The 18149-nt window shown below is 49.4% G+C and overlaps 1 protein-coding gene across 1 annotated transcript in view; it reads right to left on the bottom strand.

Annotated features, from left to right (window-relative positions):
- Window positions 1-18149, bottom strand: part of CDCP1 (CUB domain containing protein 1) — a 103281-nt gene that overhangs the window by 52204 nt on the left and 32928 nt on the right. The window contains exons 3-8 of the mRNA XM_002697118.7: window positions 16213-16578; window positions 14635-15003; window positions 6809-7030; window positions 5451-5831; window positions 3258-3623; window positions 870-957 (exon numbers count right to left, since the gene is read on the bottom strand). Coding sequence (XP_002697164.3) covers window positions 870-957; window positions 3258-3623; window positions 5451-5831; window positions 6809-7030; window positions 14635-15003; window positions 16213-16578 — 1792 coding nt within the window. The remainder of the gene's footprint in view (window positions 1-869; window positions 958-3257; window positions 3624-5450; window positions 5832-6808; window positions 7031-14634; window positions 15004-16212; window positions 16579-18149) is intronic.

Below are 18149 nucleotides of genomic sequence, written 5' to 3'. Positions count from 1 at the left end.
AGGAAAACAGACGCACCCCCCCACTGCCCCCTCCGCCCATGGCTTTAATCAGAAATACGAGCAGAATTGATGAAATCTGGTAGCAGCGTGGACTAAGGTGAACCTCTGAAAAGGTCAACCCTGTCCTCTCATAAAAAAGAAACTGTCATCCCGAGGGGGTGGAAGGTGAGACTTGAGTCAGTTAACTGGCTCTTCCTTGCTCTTGCCCACAGGGCTGGCTTTCTGGTACTCGTCTGGAGGCCAACAAACAAGCATAAACAGACAGTTTGTTTAAAAAACTGGAGGAGAACAAGCTGGGCAGCGTGCATGTGTACCTCAAGGTGACGGCGGAGCAGGTTCACAGGCCTGGTCTGGCAGGGCTTACGTGAGCTTTTTCTGCCAGCATCACCCCCATGAGGACCACAGTCTAATGAGCAGACAGTAAATGATTCACAGGGAGCTTGTGCTGAGGCAGCTGCCTAAACACTGCAGGCTACAATGTCACCACATGTGTGTTTTCTTTTTTTTTTCCTGCTAGGTAGGGGGTTTCTACGCCAACCCCACCCCCAAGCATACTTCACATCTGGCACTACTGTTTATGCTCCTTTTTTTTTTTGGCTATGCCAGACAGCTTGTGGTATCTTAGTTCCCTGACCGGGGATCAAACCTGTGCCCGAGGTAGGGAAAGCTCGGAATCCTAACTGCTGGACTTCCAGGGAATTCCCCCCTAGCAATAGTATTTAAGATTGATCTTTGCGGGGAGGGGCGGGGGGGGGGGGGCGGCGGTCAACGGAAAGCAAGGAAAAAAAGTCAATAATTAATGACAGCTCTGGATTGTGTGATATGAGGAGGTGTCAGCTCAGGAGAAGAGTTTGAGAAATTCCACCTACTTCTTTTTCACGAAGCATATGATGAATCCGAGGGCAAACAGCAGTAAGGCGCCACCTCCCACCACCGTGAGGATGATGACAGTCAGGTCTGTGAGCAGAGACACAAGGGAGAGAGATGAGGAGACATGTGAGGTTAGTTTAGCCTGGTGACAAACTTCAGTAGACAGTCTTCAAAGATGGCCGCCATCCATTCCTTCCCTGCCCATATGCACATGCCATTCCTCACACATTCAGGGAAATCTGCTTCCTCTCCTCTTGAATATGAGCTGAGCTGGTATGCACCTAACCTTTTAGAAATGTGCAAGCGTCTTGTGTTTCCTGAGGAAAATCCAGCTACCATGTAAGAAGTCTGACTATGCTGAGACCACCATGCTGTGAGGAAGCTCAAGCGGCCATGTTGAGACTCCAGGAGGGAGAAAAAAAACAAAACCCAAGGGTCCCACCCAGCCTTGAAAGTGAACAAAGGTGAACCATCCCAGCCTACCCCCCGAAGCTGTTCAGGGCATCTGGCGGAGGCTCCCAATATCTTAGAACAGAGATGAGCCACCTGCTGTACCCTGTCTGAATTCCTGACCCATGCCTGCATGCGTGCATGCTGAGTCGCTTCAGTCATGTCTGACCCTTTGCGACCTTATGGACTGTAGCCCGCCAGGCTCCTCTGTCCATGGGATTTCCCAGGCAAGAGTACTGGAGTGGGCTGCTATGCCCTCCTCTGGGGTATTTTCCAGACCCAGAGACAGAACCCATGTCTCTTACTTCTCCTGCATTGGAAGATGGATTCTTTACCAGTAGTGCCACCTGGGAAGTCCTCCTGACCCATGGAGTGTGGGCATAAAAAAATGGTGACCATCTAAGCCATTAAATCTTGGGGTAGTTTGTTACACAGTGAACTGGGAGACCTACCAGATCTACTCCAAAGGCTACTCCTGGCCTATCCCAGCTGTGCTCCCCCAATCGCCACTGCCCGAGTTGGAGGAGAGAAGAGTGTAGAAGAAAGCAGGGAGTCAAAAGTCAGAGGAGAAGGAGTTAGGAGAGGGTTGTCTCATGTGTGCTGTCCTTCTCCTGCAGTTGTACAAATGAAAAGGAAAAGCAGTCAGAGAGAGAGCCCTGCACCAAACTGGGATTTAGACTTTCTGGCTGGCTCAACAAGAAAACAAAAGGTGAGACTGAGAGAAAAACAGGACTAGACATAAATGACAGAAAATGAATGGAAGAGAAGGAAAAAACCCAGGAGCTAATCTGAGCGTGGGCGAGCTTTTCACATGTGGTTTCTGGTCCCTGTCGATGCTCCTGCTGCTGACCACCTGTGTGGCCTGGGTGGTCACAATCTATCCACCTGGATGGACACACAGTCTTTCTGACCATCAAAAAGAGAAGGGGTCAGGGAACAAATCTCCATGGTTCCAACACTGGGATGCTCTGTGACTATCTTGGAATCCAGTGCAAACATGGCCCCAGCACAGACTACCTGAAACCCTCCAGTGGATGCTGCTACCCTGGGCATAAAAGCAAAATCCTCATCATGGCTCACGACCAAGGGCCTTCAGGGATTCTGATGCTTCACTGGACTAAATAAAAAGTGCCAGTGCCATGCGTCCGTGTCCCACTTTTCAGGTTCTCACATCTGAGTCACCAACTCTCAATGCCCAGTGAAAATTTTACAGGGTAGTTACAGTCATCTATTCTCTACAGAAGGAAGATGAGGAAGATCAGAGGGCAAAAGAGACTTTCTCTATGTCAGAAAGAGGTCAGTAGTAGATTGACTACAAAAAATGCCCATTTCTCCCCCCTCCCCAAACCATGTCCTTTACTGTGTGATTTTGCAGCTCCTCCCACCAAGAGGGGGAGCCTACCTGTCCTCCCCTTGAATCTGAGTTGACCAAACCAATGCTGTCACAGGGATGGGGTATGAGTTTCTAATCTTAAGCATCAGGTGACCTAGCATGCTTCCCCCAGCCTCTCTTGGATCTCTCTGGCTTTGCCATGAGAAGGGGCCTGGGTTAGAGGGTAAGAATCCACGTGGAGTAGAGCCAAGGAATCCCAGTTGTCCCTGCTGATCTTGTCTGGGCCCCAGAATGTGAGAGTGTTTGGTCAAGACTGACAAAGTTCTCTAGCCCACCTGCAGCTGCCCACAGGGGCTTGAGTGAATGAATCCGATAAGCCCAGCTCAGACCAGAAATGCCCAGCCAACATGTGAGAAATTACAAACGGCTGTTTTTAAACCACTGCATTCTGGAGTGGTTTGTTATTCAGAATTACTGATTCAATAGCTAACTGATACATGGACAGCCAGGGCTGAAATCCATGCTTTCTGACTTGCCTTCCAGGCTTGCTCCCGACTCTTAAGCCAACAATTTGCTGTCCACCACCACTCCCAAAAGACCTTACCCGTGGTCCTTGGGGTAAGCGAGACCCAGAAAAGCAGGTCTAGCTGCTTCCCGCTCATGGGGCTGCAGTTGGAGATGTTGACCCAGAAGCTGTGATAGCGGAAGCTTGGCTTGGGCAGCACCTCCTCCTCCAGGCTGAAGATCTCCTCAGCGTGGGCCCGCTGCTCTTGGATGATCATGAATGCACGCCCGGTTTGGCAGACCACACCTGTTCGCTCTTTGAGGAAGGTCAGGCAAGCCACCTGGTTTCGGGGCACGCTGATGTTCCAGGACACCGATGCGAGGGACGGCAGGCCCCGGTCCCAGTTAGGGGTCCGCAGGTAGACCTTGTTTTTCGTGTCTGGGGTCACTGTGAAGACACTTTCTTCTGCAGGAAAGGGAAGAGAATCCACTCAGATGTTGTTTCACTCAATCACGATGGACAGAACGCAGGGCTTCCTTGGGGCTACAGTGGACAAGAATCTGCCTGCCAAAGCAAGGGACACGGGTTCTATCCCTGGCCGGGGAAGACTCCACGTGACTCAGAGTGACTAAGCTCTACGCTCCTGAACCCATGTGCTGCAACGACTGAAGCCCGAGCTTCCGTAGCCTGTGCTCCGCAACAAGAGAAGCCACCACAATGAGAAGCCCGAGCACCGTACCAAAGAGTAGCCCCTGCGTGTCACAACTAGAGAAAGCCGGCAGGCAGCAACGAAGACCCAGTGCAAGCAAACATAAATTAAATAAATTATTTTTAAAGAAGATGGAGAGAACAGGAAGGTGGAGGAGATGATGTTACAGCAGACCACAGAGCATCCCGCCATGACGGAGAAGCTCTGGATCAGCACCGGCCAGGAGAGTGGTCACAGCCACAGGTGTCTGTTGCAAGACTTGGAAAGTACTTGGTGTGACTGAGGAACTGAATTTTTAATTTCATTTACTATTGATTTAAATGTAAACTGCCACCTGTGGTCTGTGCCTACCATATTGGTCAAAAGAATAGTCTTCAAGGAGGTTCTCAGGCCTTTTGAAAAAACCAACCAAACATAAAACAGGCCAGTTTGCCAAACTGGTGGTTATCTCAGGTTCTTTTCAGAAATGCCTGCAGGACTTGCCTGGTGGTCAAGTGGTTAAGAATCGCCTTCCAATGCAAAGGACAAAGGTTTGATTCCTGGTTGGGGAACTAAAATCCCACATGCCACTCGGCACAGCCAGAAAAGTTAAAAATGGAAAGAAAGAAATATGCCCTCAACGGAGCTAACATTCATCTAATGCTCTGCACCGTGGTGGGACTGGAATATACTGATTTCTATTTTGGAGATTTAGAAAACTTCAGGTTCTGGGAGGAATTCTAGAATGGCAAAGCTGAAAGGGTCTCTAATCCACTCCTTACCTTCGGGTAAGATAAAACCCCAACCCTCCACACTGAGGATGGTGTGTCTTATTTTCAAAGACTCCCCAGAAGGAGTTTCACTGGTAACCGAGAAGACACCAGACAGCCTGGACTGACCTTGATCTCACCGGCCAAAGATTCATCTCCCTCCTACTCATGGCTCTGAGAACAAAACTATGGAGTAAACCTTGAATTAAACTCTCGGTCAAATTAAAAATGAACTAAAAACTTTGTAATGGTGACTGTGAATTTCAAAATCAGCCATATAGAATTCATCCATTGTGACTGATTTAAACCTCATTTACTGCCTGAGAAGATCATGCACCGGCCCCCCAGGAGGGTTCTGCTCCCCCATGCAAGAGAATGCTCCAAAGATTCATCTCTCTCTCCATATTCCTTCCTCTGTGTCCTCTGAACCACATTCTGAATTGTCAAAGCAGAATCATAAGCATGTCTGCATAAGGATTTTTATGTTACCACCTCAAGAATCCAGGACTTGAGACTATGGTTAGTTCTCATTTATGCCCTGCCTGCTTCCAAAAAAGGCTCGAGACCTGATTATTTGTTCCGCTGCCTACCAACCATCACCTCCTATTGTCAGAGAGTGATGTCAGAGACTTATTTCTAACTCCTGGAATTGTCTACACTAGCCTAATGGTAAAGTCAGGATTAGGATTCCTCATCTTGCGAGAGGAATAGCCCACTCAGGTACCCCTTTCTCTTCAAATTGACAATTAAGTCGATCACAAAAGCAAAATGAGTTCTCCAACGAGAACAGCTAAGGGGGCATGGAGATGGGGAGAGAGTGAAAGACACCCTTACCTTTGAAGTGGGGGATAAAGGACACAGTCAGGTCCTGCTTAGCGCTCTCATGTTGGAAGTTGGGGGCAAAGGTGCGGAGGGTCACCGAGATGTTCTCCTTCACCTGGATCTGCTCGATGGACCCTCCAGAGCAGAAGGAGCCGAAGTAAAGGTTCTGGCCTGGCACGGCACTGGCCACCAGGTAGCTGAAGCTGGTGTTGCAGACTCTCTCGTGCGTGTGCTGCTGCAGCTTCTGGGCCGGCACCAGCGCCAGGCTCAGCCTGTCCTTGGGCACCAGGAGCTTCCAGGTGAAGTCATGCAGCTGCACGGGCAGCTGGAAGACGGACGGTGGCAGCTGGAGCGAGTAGCGCATCCGGTGGCAGTACCGGTGGTCCAAGCAGCCTGTGAAAGAGGGGCAGGTGGTGCTCAGCTGGGAGGAGACCGGCAGCGCATCCTCTCCAGCTCTCAAGTTAGCCCGAGGCTTTCTCGCTTTTCCCTTTGGTCTCTCCTCTTCCTTCATTCCTGCCTCCCTGGTGCTCCTTTCCCAGCTCACCCCCTGCTCTCGCTTTCTTACTCTCCACTAAACTGGCAGACCACCTTCTGGGGAGGAGTCAGGGTTGAAAATTTCTCTTCTTGTTTGCTGCCAGTTCTCATCTCTAAGACAACCTATATCTTAGATGCCAAGTGCCACATGGGCCAAGTGTAGGTATTTTTCCTGCACCCAGCCCTACTGCCCAGCGTCCCTGCCTGTGGGGAAGCAGTTCTGCTTAGTGATTAGAGCAGAGTGGAGCTGGGGAGATCTCAGCTGGCGTCTCAGCTCTGCTGCTTCCTATCAGGGTGGCCTCGGGCTAGCTGCTTCACCTCTCCTGGACCCAGCTAATGCCTCGGTGGAGACCCTAAGAGCATCCGTGTGAGAGATGATGGTCGCCAGGAGGAGGTGCCTCTTGGTTTTGCTGCTCTCCACTGACGGAACATTTCTTACGTGACAAGCACTCGTCTGGCATGGCTAGTAACTAAAGGGGTTAAAAAAAATGGAAGAAGCCAAAGTCTTTGACCTTAAGACTTGCTCTTATGCAAAAGAAGAAAAGCAGGCAGTGAGAGTGGAAGCAGGGGGTGTGCATGGGGGAGGTTAGGGAAGGCTACAAGGACTTCAAAAGAGGGAGACTGGAGGCTGGGCAGAGGAGACGTGAGCATGGACATGGGGGATGCTACCTGCTTCTGAAGGAAGCATGTCCCCACTGAGGCTGCTGGTCCTAAAAGGAGCTGTGTCTCTACCTCACTCTGTGCTTGCCGGTTGCCCTTGCTCACCCTGCCCTGCTGGTGATCAGATTATTTACAACCCACCCAGCGGACCCCACTGAGACAGGGCAGAATCGTACTTATGGTTTTCTCGGCGTTGATCCACAGGCGTGTGAGATCATCACAGAGGAAGGAGATAGTGTGTTTGGAGCCAGCTGTCAGGGTGAGGTTGGTGCTGCAGGTCCGAGAGTTCAGGCACACGAAGCAGCTGGGGACAAACTCGCGTTTCAGTTTGTTGGGCCGTGGCTCGATGGACAGCGACATGGTTCGCTCCTTACTCAAGTCAACCACGTAGGTTTTATCTGGAACCACAAGTACAAAACAGGCCTGAAGAACGGTCAGGACCAACCTCACGTGGAGGCAAAAATGAGCACAGAACCTCTCATGGCTGGGGAATGCTGGGAAGTTTGTTTATTAGTAAGAGAACATTATGATAGCTTGAAACAAAATTTAAAAAGAAAATGAGCAGGACTGCATTTCTACCCCTCTCATGGAAGCACTTCATTTCTTCAAATTCATTTTAGTCCTTGTTCATGCATATTACAGTGTATATAAAAATGTATATTCAGCTTTTACTTTATTATTTTGTACAGATATATCTACTTTAGTATACAGTTTTCATACTCACTAATCTTTAAAAATATTCATTAAATCTTAGTCAACCAAGTGGGATGTAGCATCACCTATTTAAATATTCTGCTACTATGAATAGTAATTAACAACTGTTGGTATTAGTGCAGGGAGACAGGATTCATAGACAGGATGGAATCACAGATATAGTCTCTAATAAATGCTACATTTCAAATAAGCGACAAAAAGATGAACTACTTCATAGGCTGGGCCAAGAGAATGGTGTCTCCCATGAGTAAAAGAGGAATGTTACACTGGTGCCTCAGAGCAGTCACCAAAATAAAAACAAAGAGATTATCTTTTTAAATGTGGAATAAACACAAATTATAAAAGCAAAAAAAAAGATAAAAATGTCTCTCTGGTTGAGGTACCAAAAACAATGTCTGAAGGACAAGGCACACACTGGGAGAAAATGTTTGTAACAGAATGACTGAGGAGTTCACAGTACAGGAAATATAAATGTCCAAATATCCAAAATGTGAAGGGTTCTTTTTTTTTTTTTTTACATTTGAATAGAAAATTTATTATTTTCATTTTCCAAGTGTTTTCTTTTTCTATCAGGGGAAAAAAAAAAAGAAATCTTAAGGACAGTTGTCACTTGCTGCCGAATCGAGGGTAGTCTTTCTCTGGTGGGTTAGTCTCTAAGTCGCGTCTGACTGTTGTAACCCCATGGACTGTAGCCTGCCAGGCTCTTCTGTCCATGGGATTCTCCAGGCAAGAACACTGGAGTGGGCTGCCATTGAAGCGTTCTTAGTATCGCTTGTAATACTGCTTGTAATTAGAGAAAAGCAAATTAAAATCAAATACAGTGGGACTTCCCTGGTGGTCCAGTGGTTAAGACTCCAGGCTCCTAATGCAGGGGGCCTGGGTTCAATCCCTGGTCAGGCAACAAGATCCCACGTGCTGTAACTAAAGATGCTGCACGTGTCAGCAAAGATCCCACATACCGCAACTAAGACTACGTGGTGCAGTCAAAAAAAAAAGCATAGGATAAAAATAAAAGCTCTTCAGCCCTATAACTCCAGCAGTGTATGGGGATATATGCCCACATTTGTACACCAGCGATAGTTAGCAGAATAATACTGGAATAGTTAAACAGACCATGAAACGCATGAAGGGAATATTACACAGCAGTTAAGAAGATGTCGTATGAGGCAAAATAGCAAGCTGTAGAACCATATTTAGACTGTGACATTATTTGATTGTAAAATCTCTATGTAAAGTGAAATAGCTGTTTCTACATGTACATACATTTGCATTTAATATTTAAATGAAGAGAAAAAAATTTGGCGAGGAATATAACAAATTCATAATTGTGGTTATGGGCCTCCCCGATGACTCAGATGGTAAAGAATCTGCCTGCAATGCAGGAGACCTGGGTCCCATCCCTGGGTTGGGAGGATGCCCTGGAGGACGACATGGCAACCCATGCCAGTATTCTTGCCTGGAGAATTCCACGGACAGAGGAGGCTGGCGGGCTACAGTCCATGGGGTCACAAAGAGTTGGACACGACTGAGCGACTAAGCACACACATAACTGTGGTTACCCTGGGAGAGGAGCCTGGAAGTAGGGACAATACAGATTGTCAAGGAGATTTTAGCTTTGTCTGTGATGTTTGGATTTTTAGAGCAGGAGTTACCCAACAAAAAATACAAACAAAGCCAACATTTAGTTAAGGGCTCCAGGTGGCTTCTGGTGGTTACGAAAGCTGAAAAAGAAGCAGTGTAACTGCTTCCGCAACCAGCGTTTACCCAGATGGGTCACTGGAAGCATGTGATACACAATGCTGGAAACTCACGTCCCTTTACCTTATTTGAATCGTGATAACTTGGAAACCCACAGGGCTTGAATATACACTTAGTCTGTTGGTATTTTCTGAGCAAGTAAATGTATCTTCCAGAAGGTAGGAAATGTTAGTTGCTCAGTCGTGTCCAGCTCTTTGTGACCCCATGGACTGTAGCCTGCCAGGCTCCCCTGTCCTTCACTATCTCCCAGAGTTTGTTCAAATTCATGTCTGTTGAGTTGGTGCTCGGTGGAGATAATTATGAATCAAGCTCTCTGACAATCTCAGACATGGTTAAGCTGCAGGTTTTGGGCAATGTAGGCTATCTGTGCTCACACATCTGGTCACAGCTGGCTAGATCAGTCATTCCTCGAGTCCAGGGCAGGTTGTACATTACTGTCTTAAGACACAGGGTGCTTGTGGTCAAGCCATGGAAAGATAATCTCTGCAGGAGCCATCTGGGTCTAGTGTGAGCCTAGTTGATATTTTCAGCAAAGTACAGAGGTTGAGAAAAGGGCTTGGTGGGCAGTCAGGCTCAATGTAGTACCTTCCTGCTGTCCATATTCATTAAGTTGGGGTTTTTTTTTTTTTTTGGCACTCTGAGCCGACTGTAGTCAGGTCCTACTGGATGGATGATGATAAGGGTCTGGGTGCCTCTGACAGCTGCCTCTGCCCTTGCCGAGGCTCTGCCTTTGCAAGGGGGCTGTGACAGCCGCCCTGTGTGGCCTGAGAAGGCCTCCCAGCTCTGCCTCTGCTCTGGTTCTACTTCTCTTGCCCTTGCCCGACTTCTCCGCAGCTGCACTCTTGGTGCTGCCACTATATGCCACCCTTGCCCCTTTTGAGGCGTGGTGCTTTTGGAGCACCAAAGTGCTCTGAGTCTGAACCGCTTTGGATAAGAGGGGGCCTCCTGAGAGTAGTGAAGCAGGGTTTACGGAGGGCCTGGAATGTGCTGGATACTGCTGAGAGTGGGAAGATAGAGAAATAAGACAAGATGCCTGATGGGGTGTTTAGCAGGACCCAGACATGGACAGATGCATGATCAGATGGATGATTGGGACATGGTGTGTGCTGAGTGCAAACCACTCTCATGGGGGCTCCTGGTGTGGTGGTCTGAGCATTTGCTTCCTTCTGCTGGGACAAAGCAAGGTCAAGGCTCTTGAAGTCCCTCTCACCCAAAACCTCTAGCTTTTTTCTCATCTCCAAAATTAAGAAAGAGCAGAGGGACTTCCCTGGTGGTCTGATGGTGAATACCCCCTGCTTTCAGTGCAGAGGTGCAGGTTCAATCCCTGGTCGGGAAACTAAGATTCCACAGGCCGCCAGGCACAGCCAAAAAAAGTAAATTAAAAAAAAAGCAAAGAGCATAAACAGCACATATGTGTTTCTTTCCTGTGGCCACGAGGGGCACGTCCTGTCTGGGGCCTCGGGCAGCTTGAGAAGGGCCAGGCTCTGTCACAAGTCTCCTCTTGGTACCCCGCCCCCCAAGCCTGAGGCATGCTCCCTGCTCTGAATCCCGTTACATGCCCCTGAAACTGCTTCTGAGGGGCTTCCAGGTGGGTGAACACGTGGAGATCTGGGGAGACGGCCTGGAAGCCCTGCCCTCCTTCCCACATACCCATGCATCTCTTCCATCTGGCTGCTCCTAAGTTAGCATGCGAGTGTGCTAAGTCACTTCGGTTGTGTCCGACTTTTGCCATCCCACGGACTGTAGCCCACCAGGATCCTCTGTCCACGGGATTCTCCAGGCAAGAATACTGGAGTGGGTTGCCATGCCCTGCTGCAGGGGATCTTTCTGACCCAGGGATCTTCCTGACCCAGGGATCAAACTCGTGTCTCTTGGGTCTCCTGCACTGGCAGGAGGATTCTTTACCACTGCGCCACCGGGGAGGCCCTCTTCATTGCCTAGGAGAAGGTATATGTAGGGAGATCAGGAACCCCAGCACAGACACAGTGGGAGGCGCAGCATGGCTGAAGTTACTGGCAATCCATAAGAGTTTAACACAGATATGAACTGGCCAACCGTGGGTACAGAACAGCCACAAGTGTGGAACAACCAGCTCCTAGCACCAAACAGCCAACCACAAGCCGGGAATAGCTGACCACCAGCACTCAGGAAAGGATGGAGATGATGACCCCTCTGCCAATACAAGTGCAGAGACAGTGCCAAGGTGGGGAAGACAGCCAAGTGGGTAGAGATGCCAGCCAAAATTTCCTCTGAAACTTCTATCATCTGTGCAAGAAAGGGAGAAACAAGACCAACGGCATTTGTTACCACCAGCTGACGCTGAGAGGGCATGAAAATGACAGACAGAATCGGCTGGAGCAGAACCAGGAGACCCGGCCCTGAAGACCTCCGCCCGTCCCAGTGATGCACAGCGTACCGGGGTCCTGGGCCCCTACAGCGATCCACTGCAGCCCCAGAGGAGCCTGTGGAGAAACGGCCACCCACACGGTGACCACATGTCACACCAACAGGGCACAAAGACTGCAATTATTAAAATAAAACCAACAAGACATGAAAATAGAAGAAACTCCTCTGGGAGGGGACCACCAGCACCCTACAAATCTCGTGTGCCTTCTGGATTGCCAGCTAACCTCTAAGGACAAGTGCTGTGTCTTGTTTGACGCTGCCTCCCTTCCCTGACCTGGCACCTGGCAGGATAACATTCAGACAGTGCTTACGACCTGCCAGGCAGTGCCCCCTCATTGCATTTTCACAGCACCCCTACGAGGGCAGGCCTATTGGCGCCACCGGAAGATGAACTGAGTCACACAGGAGTGAAGTGACTTGCCTGGGCTCACACAGTGAGTAGGAGCCAGGATTTTAACTTCTTGGAGGCCAACTCCAGAGGGAGTGCCCTTGACTGCCGGCCTATGCTGCCTGCAAGACAAGCTGTCCACACATATTTATAGAGCCTGACAAACGTGTGAGTGCACAGGGCTGGCTGCCTTGCACAATGTCCTGAAATTTAGGGTCCATGCTGGGTTTCAAAGACGGAGATGTCCAGAGACTCAGAGCTCTCAGGGCACCCAGCCTCGACTAATTTTATCTCTAAAGATACTTCTGCTGGACAGCCCTGATAGTACAGTGGGTAAGAGTTCATCTGCCAACGGAGGTGACACGGGTGTGATTCCGGGTCTGGGAAGATCCCATATACCGCAGGGCAACTAAATCCATGAGCCACAACTACTAAGCTTGTGCTCCAGGGCCCAGGAGCCACAACTCCTGAAGCCTGCGTGCCCTGGAGCCCGTGCTCCAAAACACGCCACCGCAGTGAGAAGCCCACGCACCGCAACGAGGAGTAGCCCCCGCTCACCGCAACTACAGAAAAGCCCGCCCAAAGCAATGAGGACCCAGCACAACCAAAAGTAATTGAATCTAATAAAAAAGATACTTCTGCCAGCCAGGTTCACTCAGTAGTCTAGAAAAAGGCAAACCCTGCTTGATGTAAAGCCTTGACACTGCTAAACACATCTAAATTGCAGTTAACCACTATTTGCCTCAAAACTAAAGCTGTATCCTTCTTGATGCTGGTAATAGCATGCTTAACAATTTGATCAGATGTAGCTTTCAACCCAGCCGATGTTACAGGAAGCAGAATTCAGCAGCAGCACTTCACTATGACCAAGATGGTAAACAAATCCCTTCGTCTTCTACAACTCAAACCCAGTCCATTTCTGATCCCTCCGATGGCTGTTTTCAACATTCTGCTAACACTGATGACAGTGGACTCATCAATGGACACACACATGTATATATAATGTTATGCCTTGTACACGGTTCTTGTGAATTAGAAGGAATCTCGGGCCAAGATATGATGGAACTGAGGCTTCTCCAGGAGCCGGGCTCCAAGTGAGCACTGAGCGGGCACTCCCAAGACAGCCTCAGATGGGCAAATCTGGGAGTGGATCCCATATGATCCCTTGGCAGATATTTACCAGGCTTGCCAGTCCACACTCCCACTTGTTTTCTCTGCCTGATTCTCTGCCTGTTTCTGCCTACTTTCCAAAGCAAATACTGATAAAGATAAGGATGAGAAGCAGCCTGTGGGCAGGATCCATCCTTAGCATGTGTCACAGAGGTCCTGGTTCAAGGCCACACATCACAACTCACAGACTCCAGCTCATAGACAACCCCGGGGAAGAGCCCCTCTGAACTCATCCTGTACCTTTTTCTCAATATCCATGCGACTCCCCTCCTTTGAGGCAAGGGAACCCAGGGAGCAAGCATTAAGGAGGTGCTTGCTGTCAGGGGCCGACCTCGTACTGATCCAAGGGTAGGGGGTCTGTAGGAGTGTGCGCATCGGAGCTGGGGCCTCCTCCAATGCTGTGCCCTGGGCACGTCACCTCGCTGTAGTTTCGGCCCTGACAACCCTTCTCAAGGTTCACGGCATCTCAGCAAACGTGTGTGGAACACACGTTTGTCAAAAATACACAATACAGTCAAAAATACACAAACAATTTCAAAAAACAAATGAAGACAACCTCACTGTCACAGAACCTGGGGTTCTGTGTGGTCCAGAAGCACAGGCCGCAGGTTCTGAGCTTGCTCTGCTCCTGGCAAGCTGTGTGATGTTGGGCTAGTGTCATCCTCCCTGAACCTTCTGGTTTGTCATCAATAAATGAAGATAACTCTTGGGACTTCCCTGCAGGTAAAGCAGGTAAGAATCTGTCTGCCAATGCAAGGGACACAGGTTCGACCCCTCTTCTGGGAAGAGGTTGTGCGTCACTACTCATGTGCAACTACTGAAGCCCGTGTGCCTGGAGCCCATGCTCCACAACCGGAGAAGCCTCACAGCGAGAAGCCCATGCGCGTGGAGACCACGCTCCGCAACAGAAGAAGCCCTCACAGCGAGAAGCCCATGCGCCTGGAGCCCACGCTCCGCAACAGGAGAAGCCCTCACAGCGAGAAGCCCGTGTACCACAACGGAGGGTAGCCCCCACTCACTGGAACTGAGGGACAGCCCGCTTGCAGCAATGAAGACCCGCGCAGTCAAAAATACACAAACAATTTCAAAAAACAAATGAAGACAACCCCTGTCTCCCTTACAAGACTATAGTAAGGATTAGTTGGGACCACGTGAGTGGTGTACATAGGGCAGGACTTGGCATGCAGAGTGTGCCCATGGTATGGGGCATGCAGCCAATAAAAGTGTTATTAGCAGTGCTCACAGTGCTGGTGACGTCCTGATTCACTGGAGGGTCAGTCAAGACATGAGCTCTAGAGCGTAACCTTCCAATGTCTTCATTAAAAACAACTCAGCACCCTGAACGCAGGATCGTTTCAGCTTATTGTGCTGAAATGGAGGCATGCTCCTCGTTCACCCAGTGACCTGGTATCACTAGCAACGGACTTCCTGAAAGTCTTACGGGGTCCAGAGTCCACGTGTGACTGACTGACAGACGAGAAGTAGAAAGGAACCTCACCCCAGGCAAGAGATTCCAGAAAGGAACGAAGGAGGAGGGAGAGGGGAAGGAAGGTGGGGCTCACTTACTGCTATCATTCTGTGGATGTTGGACAGAAACTTGAAACTGCAGCCGGAGGATGCCTGGATTCTGGGCATCTTGGTCACAGCCCTGCAGAGAGAGGTTGAAGTTCCCGGCCATGTTCCCGGGCTGCTGGTCCTCCAGCTTGAACACCTCAGGGTTGGTGGTGGAGCCCGGAATGTAGTACTCCACCCGCTCCTCCTTCTTCACGCAGTTGGAGACGTTGAACTGGAGGAAGGAGACGCTGGCCCGCAGGGGTGCGGGAATGACGAACTGCCACGTCATGAGCTCGTCCTCGGGGAAGCCAGCTGGGTAGTTGGCGGACATCAGCGTGGCCGAGCCCTCACCCTCAAACACAGACTCGATGATGCATAGGCCTGTAGGGGTGGAACCCAAACAAGAGAATTGGTCATTCGTGGCTGGAGGGACCAGGGCTAGAGAAGAGGTGAAGGGCTAGGTCTCAGATCCTGAGCATTGGGTCTGGATATGGCATGTTTATACTCAAGGTAGAGGAGATCAAACCAGTCAATCTCAAAGGAAATCAACCCTGAAGACTCATTGTGAGGACTGATGCTGAAGCTGAAGCTCCAATACTTTGGTCACCTTTCATTGAAAAAGACTCTGATGCTGAGAAAGATTGAGGGCAAGAGGAGAAGGGGACGACAGAGGATGAGATGGTGGGATGGCGTCACTGACTCGATGGACATGAGTTTGAGCAAACTCTGGGAGATAGTGATGGATAGGGAAGCCTGGTGTGCTACAGTCCATGGGGTCGCAAAGAGTCGGACACAACTAAGCGACTGAACAACAGTGAGCATGAGGATACATCAGCATGTGTGAGTAAATGTTTAATAACCAGCCCAGCAGGGGAAAAAAATAAAGCCCTAATTTGTAATGTCTGCCCACTTCCTTGGTGTAAAGACTCCCACTATTGCTGTTTTCAAACTGCTGACAGGAGATGGATGAACATGGAGGTGGGAGGTGATAGACAGCCTCTCCCATAACATAGGATTTTTACCATACAGATCCATTGGCATACCCACCCTCAGACCATAGAGAAAACTGCAGTAACTAAGAAGGGATGAGCTTCAAGTTCTTATTACCTTTGCTCCTCAACTAATTTATCTAGCTATAAGTTTATATAGTTTTAGTAATTGCTCTGTTTACTACCAGCTCACAAAATTCCAGAACACTTAGCAATTGGCACTCAGAACTGCTGTGAGCCAGCTTTGGCACACGGCCACCGATATGATTCTAGAAAATATGAAAGAGACAGAAGACAGGACAAAGACATGAGAAACAGAGTCACGGAGCGATAGATTTGTGCAGCCAGTCCCGTTCTGTTTCTTGAACACAAGTGTCACATACCAAGGACAAAGGAAAGAGTCGCCACAGGGTCTGTGTAACAGCGAAGGGTGGGCTCACACCAGGCGTCCCGCGTGTTCACAAAAGAGTGGGATGTGCTTTAAGGGGTCAGATGGAATCACAAAACCGCCCCATCAGACTGTTTCTGATGGAAAGTGAGGCTGATTTTGTAGGTTTCAACCTCAGCCACTACTGGGGGAGATGGGGGTGGGCAAGCTCACGTTTTATCGACGAGCGGTTTGCGATGCTGAAGCCAGAGACGTTTCTGCTGTGGAACCACGGCAGGTCCAAGGCCAGGTTCACTCCCTCTTGCATCTTGATCCGGGACACAGTGCCGTTGCCGCAGAAGGTCCCAATCCTGACCATCGTGCTGGCGTCGACGCGGCCGCTGATGCGGTGAGTGACTCCATCCGGGCAGTTCTCCGTCAGCCCAATCTGCCTCAGGCGTGACAGGGAGAACTGCAGCTCGAGACTGACATTCTTGCTCGCTTTGATGTCCCAGATGAAGGTTCTGTTGAGGGTGGGCAACACCGACGTGGAAGGCTGAAGATAAACCTCCCCAAAGGGACACTGGCCTGACACGCAGTCTGAAACACAGTCACAAAACGGTCTGGTCACAAACGCTACTGGGCCCCTCACTGCCCCACCTCTTCAGCCCCTGGAGTGCAGGGCTCCCCAACCTCTGGGATCTAACGCCTGATGATCTGAGGTGGCACTGATTTGGTAAGAGTAGAAATATTCATGTTGTGTAGCAGAAAAAACAAGACCCTGACACTGAGAAAGACTGAGGGCAGGAGGAGAAGGGGGCGGCAGAAGATGAGATGGTTGGATGGCATCACTGACTCAATGGACATGAGTCTGAGCAAATCTGGGGAGACGGTAAAGGACAGGGAAGGAAGCCTGGCACGCTGCAGTCCATGGGGTTGCAAACAGCCATACACAACTGAGCAACTGAACAACACCTGGCAGAAACCAACACAGCACTGTAAAGCAATCATCCTCCAATTAAAAATAGATACTTTTTTTAAAAGGTAAAAAAAATAAAGGCTAAAAAAACAATAGAAGTAAGGTGCACAATAAATGTAATTTATTGTAATTTATTGAATCATCCCCAAACCATTCCCCCCGCTGCCCCCCATCTCCTGGCTACGTGAATGTTGCCTGCCCATGGTTCAGGAGTGTGTCCCTCTCTGGGGAAGTGCCTTGGCTGGAGGGAACTGCTTTGGGGCAGAAAAGCCTGAGACTTCCCTGCTCCCCGACTCGCATCCCCTCAGAGGGTCTTCAGTCGTGTCCGACTCTTTGTGACCCTATGAACCACAGCTCACCAGGCTCCCCTGTGCATGGGATTCTCTGGACAAGAACACTGGAGTGGGTTGCCATTCTCTCCTCCAGGGGATCTTCCCAACCCAGGGATCAAACTTGCGTTTCCTGCATTAGCAGGAGTGTTCTTCATCACGGGGCCACAGGGGAAGCCCCAGTCACCACCAGCCTGACCCTCTGCCCCTTTTCACATGACCCAGCCCGGCAACTGCCACTCAAGTTCCCATTCAGCCTACAGCTAAAACCACAAGTATCCCTCACTTTACTCATTTTATTAAGTTTTCCTCTTATCCTGTTTTTCCTCACTTCTTCACAGGTTTCTTCCGATGGGAACTCTCCTTTTTTTTAAGAGTTTTTTTTTTTGGACCTTTTTTTTTTTTAAGTCTTTATTGAATTTGTTACAATATTGCTTCTGTTTTATGTTATGGTTTTGTTTTGTTTTTTTGCTGAGAGTCATGTGGGACCTTAGCTCTCTGACCAGGGATCAAACCTGTACCTCCTACACTGGAAAGCGAAGCCTTAACCACTGGACCGCTAGGAGAGTCCTCTCCCAAGGGAACTCTCTTGATACCAACTTAAAGACAAGAATCCCCATGTCAGGCTCTTCTTCCAGTGGACCAGACCAAAGTTACCTCCTAACTACACGTCTCCCCCACTTTTTGCAACTTCGCTTTATACCACTTCGCTTTTATGAAAGACTTACATTAGTACGTGTTTCCACGAACCAAAATAAATCCAAAGAGAATTTTTGCTTTTATGAAAAAAGGTGGAAAGCGTGAACAGCGTTTGGTGTTTATTTTGCAGGGAGCCATTAGAGAGGCAGTGCGTACCTGGGGAG

This window comes from Bos taurus, chromosome 22, assembly GCF_002263795.3.
Source record: "Bos taurus isolate L1 Dominette 01449 registration number 42190680 breed Hereford chromosome 22, ARS-UCD2.0, whole genome shotgun sequence".
In the NCBI taxonomy this organism is placed as follows: Eukaryota; Metazoa; Chordata; class Mammalia; order Artiodactyla; family Bovidae; genus Bos; species Bos taurus.
The sequence above is the reverse complement of the archived record's forward strand: the minus strand, read 5'-3'. Positions and strand labels throughout refer to the sequence as shown.